General features: G+C 41.7%; 1 protein-coding gene and 1 long non-coding RNA gene across 2 annotated transcripts; one reads left to right on the forward strand and one right to left on the reverse strand.

Annotated features, from left to right (window-relative positions):
* The first annotated feature begins 238 nt into the window (after positions 1-238).
* LOC103973723 (uncharacterized) lies at positions 239-945 on the forward strand. Its single transcript, XR_010485672.1, has 2 exons — positions 239-597; positions 673-945. It is a non-coding gene; the product is annotated as an uncharacterized LOC103973723 (long non-coding RNA).
* A 3,995-nt stretch (positions 946-4,940) lies between these two features.
* Positions 4,941-5,735, reverse strand: LOC103973724 (eukaryotic translation initiation factor 1A). The gene has a single exon (XM_009388367.3). It carries the CDS (start codon positions 5,621-5,623, stop codon positions 5,189-5,191), a length of 435 nt encoding a protein of 144 aa, XP_009386642.1. The 5' UTR covers positions 5,624-5,735; the 3' UTR covers positions 4,941-5,188.
* Positions 5,736-9,933: the final 4,198 nt, after the last annotated feature.

Here is a 9,933-nt window from a genome sequence, read left to right on the forward strand (position 1 = left end):
TGGAACGGAGGATTGATTATGACCGATTAATTGGACGGCTCCTACAAAATCATCATTCGCTCCGATACTCCACACCCAACGTGTAATGGTGGCAGCGGCCGCACCCGAGTTTACTCTTTCACCCCTCGGTCGTCTCGCGGCCGTGCGAGGCCAATTCCTGAAAGAAAGAGTATATGTATATATATATATATACACTCCCTCTCCCTCCACGCCGCATCCACCACGGCCGGGGTGGCAAGCCAACCTGGTTCGAGGCGGGATTCGAATTGATACGCCAGGAAGCAGGAGATAAGTTCCTTCCCTCGATTCCTCCCATTCTTCCTTGTCTCTCGTTCTTCGCCCTTTGTTTGGTGGTATTATCTTTCTCTCTTATATATATATATATATATATATATATAGGTGCCGAAGGAGAGGGAGGAACGGTTTTACAGATATATAGAAAGAGAGAGAGAACGAGAACGAGAGAGAGGTGCTCCTACCGCCATGAAGGTTACAAGCGCGGTCGCAATTGTGTCGACGGTGATCACTGCCGCCGCCTCGTACTCGACTGCGTTGTCCGGCTCGCTCTCCGACTCGAGGGCCCAAGGTCCAAGCCAGGTAATTGGCCCTCGTGGACATCAGTAGACTCCCCTCATGAAATAGTTCCTCGAATTGGTTCTTGCGATTGCGCAGGAATCAGCGTCTCAATCAAAGCAGGAGGAGCAGCCGCAGCCGGGAGATGGATTCGCTCCCAGATTCGACGGGCTGCGGTTCATCGAGACGCTCATCACCGCACATCGATGAGATGGTAGCGCACAAACTCCGCAAGTTTGGGTGATGATTGATCACGACCATTAATCACTGTACACACATGATTCATGAAAGATGCAAGTCTACGATTGATCATTACTCCTTTACTTGTTGGGGTTGTGTTTTTTAGGAACGAATAAGAAAGGTGTTCCTTGAGGCGTGCTGTTCCCTTTTAGTTTCCTCCTCCACAACTCAATGTCGTTGACTGCGTCACACACCCCATCTCATCTGCATAGAGAACGTGATCCAGAAGAAAAAAATAAGATTCAAGTAAGTAAGATGGAATACATTCTCCTGCTTCACTTGTGATTCAAATCAAGTCAGGAGATCCGACGAATCAACTATCGACTATCGAGCTTGCCGGAGTTGACGATCGAGCTGTTACGCTTGCCTCCTGGCTTCCCATGTTGCAGAGAGTTGACCTGGGATGATCTACACCAACTAGCGAGAAGCAAGTCGGAGGAATCTCTCTGATACCCGAGTCATAGATGTGCACACAAACATTTGTAACGAGGCAGGATGGTTGGTGTTGAATCAGACATTGCTTTGGTGCCAGCAAGTGTACATTTATAATAGATTGTCACGAGGGAGGGGTTCTACTCGTGCGTGGAGTCATACATAAACATGAGATGACAATTAACCAGGGCTGGTGGTCGGACAGACTCGTATGCCTCGGAGTAATAATATATCCGATCTGATGGCTTTATTTAGAAATTTTCTTTCTTTTTGAAGAACATGTCTAACATGTGATAAATCATTACGAGAGGATCCGCTCAATCATCATCACATGCAGGCAGGAAACGGCTCACGCACGAAAGCGAATTGTCTGTGGTCTGTACATGAGAGGAGTCGTGCGGAGAAAAGATAGGGATACTATTTCTTTAATCCACGTTGGTGGTAATCTTAAAACGAGATTCATCACTGGCAGTAACCGATGGGACAAAAAAAGAAGCTACGAGTGGTGGTTCCGAGTTCCAACAAAGAACGCGTCCCGACTGCACAAACATTCAATACATGTTTGGGAGTGGGCACAAAGCAGACTGGGAAGAAGGACGAGGAGCCGATACAAACGAGGGTTTCCTGACTGAGGCAATGGAAAAGCTCCACTTCGACAAAACCCACCCACGAATAACCAAAGAAAACATAACCACCACGACGATAGTTCTAGACGGTCGTTGGACGGCACATGGTTGGATGCGGAAGCCAACGGATCCAAAGAACAGTGTCCGCTACCGAACGGGTTTGCAGCATATGATAAATTTACTCTTTAGCTAAAACGATATCAAAAGCTTTTCAGGGATTACTTACTACATAACTGGATTTGAAAGACCTTTATCCATGTCCTACTCACTAAAACCTATCACTTCTTATTGCGGCCCTGCCTTAATTCATTCCTAAAAACCTCACACTTTTCCTACATGACTTTTTCTTTCCCTTTTTTTTTTTTCTCTCCTTGATTACAGAAACACATCGAGACAACTGATACGTTTACATAAACGGAGAAGCCAATGAATTCACAAGAATAAGAGAACTAAAACTAAGTGCTTTCAAAATAGCAACTCCATGTTTCTTGGGTCCTAACAATCAAGTTTCACCAGCTCTAAGTTTTAGAAGAAATTACGGAAGAGTGAATGATGCCAAAAATCAAGTGAAGAGGATAATAAATCTGCTACACGACAGACAAGCTACTTTACTTCCTATTGAAAGCTTCAAGGAAAAGAAAAATAGCAAACATAACTCACATTCCAGGAGGGAGGGACAAATCTCTTCAGCTTTGCTGTTCTTGTCACCAATCGAAGCCTAACAAAATTTCAGAAAACCAACTTCATATGCAGTCAATGATTTTTGTCATAGATCAACAAGTGAAGTTAACTGAGCCAGATTCGAAATTAGCTATTAAGGTAGTTATCAGGTTTGGTTGCAAATACCTCACCCATTATTATCATGCTTGATATGAGTTAGGGATGACAATGGGAGTACCCACATCTACCCAACCCACTTAAATCAGATTTAGCTATTCAATTAGGAAGATAGATACCCAAGTTAGGTTCAGTTAACAGATATGAATAGTTGGGTTCAGATAGTACCCAATCTGCTATCATCCCTAACCTCCTCTCCCCCATCCTAACTCCTCTAGCATAGGAGCTCTCTTGGTAGCCAAAAGTGGGTGTCCCATGCCCACAATAAGAGATGACCAAACTGCGCTTCATCCAACCACAACAGTACCTCTTCCATCTAGAAATAAAGCTCTAATATTATCATACTCATCAGCTTATCTGATCAACCTCACATTTGGTAGGCTAAATGCTACATATTGTTCACATATCTACAAAGAAAACTTTACTAGGTTGCAGTAACACGTATTGTCATCTATTCTTGCTTCCGCAACTTGGCATCCCCAACCACTTGACAGAGCCACCACATCACATCAACCTAGCAGGATTATCACGAAATCAGGCAAATATATACTACACCACCCACTAGCTCCAGTGCCAATAACAAGTCCAAACAAAAGTGCCATAACTCCATAAAGAGAGATGACAAACCTCATCAGGCCCTTCATTAAAGCATTTCCACTAACTGGTATTCCGAAACACTTGGATGAGTATGATAGAGGCCACTGTGGTTATGAAAGATTAGATCAGCCATCTTCTACAGTCTAGCTGATACAAATATCAACCGACCGTTATCATTGCACCCAGCCATTAGTTTTGGTGCCATCACAAATCCAAAAAAATTCTTTACTGCCCTGACAAGTCTAAAAATTCTTATGGTAATAATCATCAATCATTTAGAAAAAAAAGATTCCATCATATGGTGCTGGGAAACAGTAGGATCAGAGAAAGTCAGTAAGGCCATCAATGATAACAGGAAGATAGATCAACCACCAAGAGTAACAAAACTCGAAACCCTGCAAACCAAATCCAGAGCTTTCATGTGGTTGCATTCTTATTTGTCCTTAGGCATGGAAGGGCATATGACTTGTACAAGTTATTTTCTTCTATAATCTATCTCCAAAGCTATTGGGTAATCTCTTGAATCTGACTATCTCAAACTAGTCTACCCTGCTTGCGAGCATTAAATGCAATGCCCTCTGCTCTCATTGCCAATAGGTGATTAACTAAAGACAACAGGAATGTGGAAACAGCTTGCCTCAAATCTTCATGTTCAAAATCAACTAATTCTTGATCGTAAAAGAATAAAAGAAAACATCATGAAATAGAAAATAACAGAATGGGTCTTGTAGGACCACAAACAATTAGAAAGAAGATTTTGTGTCCAAGTATTCTTGCATACCAAACAGAATGTATACCATCTAAGTGCAACCAAGAATACATATAATCCGAAAATTACTCAATAAATTGACATTCTTCTGTCCTAATATGCCTTCAAAACTAAACTACATTCATGCAACATAAACTAGTACTTGTTTATTTCTGTATTTCTGTTGGGATCAAAACTCTTGGGCAGATGAGACAAGAAGTATAAGAACAAAAACAGTCTTAACAGTCTTCACTAATTATATCCAAAATTCATGATATTCAATACAGTATACTCAGAATACGGTAGTTTGAGTATGAAAAGCGAGAAATAAGCCAGTTGAGATGGACTGCACAGAGCAACAAAATATCTTGCAGAAATAATATAGTCATCTAATGTCGATGATGCATCTTTAGTGTTTTATTGGCTTCATTCAAGCAGCTTCTGGCTTAAGATCTAGAGGCACAAATCAGCAAACACAGACATGTCTGCTAAAATTGATGTTCCACCAACAAAGCTTCAGTATTCAAGTAAAGCATGCATGAAAACAACAGAAACGAAGAATCAAGAGTACAAAGCCACCCACTTCGAAGGTAAGTTTGACAAGAGCACCTAAAACATATGAAATGAAATCACATCCCAGACCAAGCATCAATATGGTATTGAATAGGTTCTTTACAGTTTTTGTCAGATCATCAATGTATTCCACAAGATTAACATAAACAGCTAAAGATCTGAAAAAGGATAGGTGTTGATCTAACACCATAGAACATCTAGTTCAATCTAGATGGAACTGAAAACCACTTTGATCATGGTTGTATTGCATAAGTACAAAATACACATCATGATATAAGAAAACCATGAAACCTGCATTGAAGAACCATTAAAGATACTCAAAGATAATATGTATTTTTATAGCAAAGTGCAACATAAGCATCATCATTAACCAGATAGACTAAAAATCTTTGACGCCTGCAGCACTCATCGACAAAGTTAATCATTTGAAACCATACAAGCATATCTGTACTTAATTCTATATGATAACCCAACTCCAGCAGCAAACTTAAAAGAAACGGATTGCCATTCAAGAGATAGAGAGAAGAAAGGCAAGGCAAACCGCAATCGATCCTTGGACCGCTTAGATCTTGTCGATGTCCTCGTCCTCGAACTCGATGTAGTCATCAGCGCCGCCCTCGTCCACCTCATCGAGTCCTCCGATGCCCTCGTTGAGGCGGATGTTCTCCGGGAGCTCTCCATAGGCCTTCAAAAGGCGGGCCTCGTCGGGCATGTACTTAAAGATGACGTCGGCCTTGTCGTCCTGGTAGTCGCGGAGGCCGACGAGGATGATGTCACCGGCGGCGATCCAGACCTTCTTGTGCATCTTACCGCGGATATGGCAGAGCCGCTTGGTGCCGTCGATGCACATGGTCTCGCAACGGCCGTTGCCGAGCATCCGGAGAACCTGAGCGTACTCCTGGCCGTCCTCCTTGAAGACCAGCTCGCGTTTCTCGTCATCGGCCTCGTTCTTCCCGCGCTTGCGGTTCTTCCCTCCCTTACCCTTGTTCTTCGGCATCCTTGGCGGGGTTCGACCGAAACCCTAACCCTAGCGCTCGATCCTTTTCTTTTACCTTCCCCCAATCTGAGCCCTTTTTATATGGCGTTCGAAGGATGGCGTGGAGGCTACGGAGTCCATAGATTTAGTCGGACACGGCCGTTTTCTTATACAAGAGGGAGTTCGGAGGGGATGGATACGAGTGAATCTGCTGTTGCATGAATCACGAAGCAAACCCTATGCGACAAAAAGCAGGCCGAGGCCCATTCTCAGGCCCAGATCGAACTTTCATGAACACGTGACGCTCCCGATGACCCCACCGCTTCCGGACGGTCACTGTGGGTTGTGGACCCCACAGGGGAGTCCGAGGGTCGATTGATGCCCGTCGTAATAAGCACACGTCACCTCCTCTTTCCCTTACACCAGATTCGATTCTGCATCATCGCCTCACCGAGGGAACGATGGAATCGCCGTAACTCCAAATGTTGATCTCCTAGGCCTCCGAGTTCACAGTGCACGTTTTATTTAGATGTCGGAGTTGGGTCTTCTCCTCGAATTCCTTCTCCTATTCTTTGGTATGAGTTTGACGCATTTATCTAATGCTTTCATGTTTGCTTCAGATTTGGTGGTTTCCGTTGTTTAGCTTGTGGGTTGGACCCTCATTCGCTTGCGAGTAGTTGCTGTTGATAACTTGGTGGGAATACGCATGATTTTTTTGTTCTTTCTCTTCTATTAAGTGTGTAGAATGTTTCTACTTGTTTTGTTTGATTGTCTCCCCCCAATTTTGGCCCTGCTAGCTTTGGTTTCCTTCTCTAATCATTTGAGATCATTTGATTTAAAGGTTTACTGGATCATATGCATAGTAAGTACTATTCAGCTCTATTACCGACTGTTTGTCTAATGGATGACCAGGATAAATGGTGGAATGTATTTAAAGTCATCTGGTTGAGAAAAACATATATCTTTAGTAGGGAAACGGAGGCTTGGGACATCATCAGATCTTTCTGTACAAGGGCTCAACATTGTCATCTCGAAAACCATGAAGAAGTTCCATAAATCTACGAACAATGCTTACTTTTTTTTGTTTTAATGTAACTTCTTATGAACAAAATGATTACTGTAAGTTTGCCTAATTTAAGATAGAATGCTAGGCCAGACTTCAAGCCTTATAAAATCCGTAATACAAAAATATAATGCCTAGAGTCATGACCGGAGACTCACTTTAATGCTTCAGTGGTAGTGATCTTACATTTATAAGACTATTTATGTCCATATAAATATAAATTTATAGTTATGAAATTTCTTTTTTGACAATGTTTGCTGTTGTTTTGACAAAACATGCCTTAATGATCATTCTGGAATAGGAACCTCTTTGTTTCATTAAATTTATATGTTCTACAGTTCTACTATCATCTTAAGATATGCAATTGTTCTACTATCATCTTGAAATGTTGGCTGAAAGTAATTTTCAGGGACCATATCTATTGTTCCTTATTTTATGCTTGTATCTAATTGGAGTAGGTGATACATGTTTCTTGTGTTGCATGGTACACAGCTCTTGAACTTGGAAATTGCTTTTATCTGTGTAAAGTGTCATCTATTACCACATGATGCTTTGAACATCAATCTTCTGTAAAGTATGAAATGGAGAATTTAGACGATTTATTTTGATGTACTCACTTTTTGACTAATTGTTTGATTTTCTCATACCAAGTACATAACCAATTTGTTTGCCTCTGGTAGATAAATTTTATTACAGAAGTCTGAGGAAATGAGCCACTAATGGAAGCTACAGAATCAAGGCCAGCTCGGCAGCGCATTGCAAGCCGTTGCCTAGTCCAGGAAGATGCAGAAGGAGCTCCAAGGTTGGCTTGCTGTCCATCATATACCTCGGTGAACATTCTGGGCTATGAGAATACTGCAATCGCACAAGATTATCATGTCCCGGAATTCATGCCATCAAACAGGAACCCCATGAATCCTAATCTATCTCCTGAAACAAAAGGGCGGCTTCAGCTCCAACCCATTGTTGGGTGCCTGAAGGATTTTACTTGTGAGCAACTAAGTTCCATAGAATGGGAAGTTATCGAGAAGTATACAGAAACTGCAGTCCCAACATCAAAGTTGGATGGGGGGGGGGGGGGGGGGGGTCTTTGCCAGTTAACTTTATTAAATTTGTACTTAAAAGGGAAGATCTGGTATCAACAGCTTCCATGAAGAGTGGTTCTGGAACTAGCGTCAAAGAGATGAATACAACAACCATCTATTCACAACAGCCACTAAAGCAGCAGACAAATATGGATTTTGTTTACAAGGTGGAAAAACTTTTGGATCTGAAGCCGGTTGATCTGAAACGCCTTGGTCTGGGTGTAATAAGCCTGAGGGATGGTGGCATATTGCAGATAAAGATGATTTGGCTTTGTTGGTTGCCCAAAAATCACTGCAGCATATTGAAAATTGTGATCTGCCCGAACCCACCCAGACAGTTCATTATATGAAGGACTTATTTTCTTCTATTGAGAATTTGGATGCTAGTGAAATAATTCAATCATCATTTGGCATATACAATGCCAATGAGTATTCACATGATTCGTGTTCTAGTGGGAGTTCTGATGACATGAATTTGCCTTTTGGTAAAAGGGGCTGTTTATTGCATGAGTCAGAGAAATTGTACAGGCAAGGGGCTGTTCAGCTCTTACTCTGTTTTATCTTTCTGCAAGTTCTTATGTTGTTTCATCACACTGCACGGTATCATATTTATATTCTCCTTAGTTTTAATAAATTCATCGGTAATTATGTGCATTAACTGTTAACCTAAGTTCCTTATCTATTTGCACTTGAAATGGATGAGCACACCTTCTCAAATAAAGTTATATTATGTATATTGTTGTCTAATACCATTTGGAGTCTGGCTTAACTCAAGATTAGAGAAACAATCTGTAGAAGCCATCTTATGCAGATTAAGTAGACATATGATCAATAATATGAAGTAGATTTTGGATAGCTGCATTGTGATATGAATACAAATACATCACATGCACATTTATGCAACCATATGTGGCTCCAGCAGGATATAGAAACAAATCCCTTTATCAACTTTTAATTTAAACCAAACTCGCCATCTAATACATGAGTGAATTGTCTTGACCGAGTCAGGTTAAGCTGAGTAAAACATGGCATGATCTAACCTGTTTAAATGGCATATTTGTATGATATGCTTGACACAGTAAGCCAAAAGGATGCTGTTAACATGATTGTTAATTAGTCGATTTTGGTCGTTTAAGTCAGTTTCCTGCACCTGAACCTAACTCATCTTTTAATTAGGTTAGTCATGTTAGCCCAATTATGACGGACGACATATAAGTCTGACCAGAATATACGAATATTAAGGTCTTTTACATGGTGATTCTTTGGTTCAGTTAAAGAATTGCCTTTGCCATAGAGACGAAGAAGCTAAGCGTGCATTGTTATACAAAGAAACTGCATAATAATCCTTGCACCAATTGAAAGTCGTTGATAATATCGAATTACATATTCTTCAGTTTCTATGTCCATCCAAGCAGTGACAGTTTTACTTACGCATGCTCCTAACTGTTGATACTATTCGACATGGGATGTTCCTGCCTTTTTTTTTTTTCCTAGCTAAAAGTACGTCTTGTAGGGGAGAGATCCTCCATGTGTCTACGAGCTTGATGAATATAATTCGTTATAACAAAACTTTTATGGAGAGCATGAAAAGAATGTAAAATTATCCGACATCTTTAGTCAACTTTAGTTATATGTTTTATTACTGTATACAGCAATTGCAAGTGTTCTCGACAGAGCATCTCTTATCGTAATTTTTTTAGGATAAACAAACACAAAAGATTAGAAAGACTCATCGCCTCTCATGAAATCATTTGAATAGTCTTGGCAAACGGATTGATGTGTGACGTGATGTGAATCAGTAGAAAGCGATGCAAGTGAAATGGAAACACGGATTGCACGTAACAAGGCCAGGCCGAGTTGGCCCTGTTTTGTCGATGATGGGCGCGGGACTTATTTTAAGCGGATCCTATTTGGACGGCTGCTGATGATCGACGGCGGCTTCCTGTTGATGCACATCTGATGATGTGCCGCATTTGATCCGAACGAGCGAGGTAGCGCCGTGTGATTGGATCGGAACCCGATCGACAGCGCGAAGAGCGAGGGATGGAGCTGAAGATTTTCCGTGGTGCAAGAGACCGTCGTCGCCGCCTCTTCCCTTGTCGCCGTCGGCATCGGTGCCGATCCCTCCCCTGATTGGATGAAACCCTGCTCACCTTCTCCGACCGCGGATCGGACCGATCGGA

This window comes from Musa acuminata, chromosome BXJ2-4, assembly GCF_036884655.1.
Source record: "Musa acuminata AAA Group cultivar baxijiao chromosome BXJ2-4, Cavendish_Baxijiao_AAA, whole genome shotgun sequence".
NCBI lineage: Eukaryota > Viridiplantae > Streptophyta > Magnoliopsida > Zingiberales > Musaceae > Musa > Musa acuminata.

What these genes read in the sequence shown, in the direction of transcription:
- LOC103973724 (XM_009388367.3), bottom strand. Translation starts at nt 5,623, where the DNA reads ATGCCGAAGAACAAGGGTAAGGGAGGGAAGAACCGCAAGCGCGGGAAG.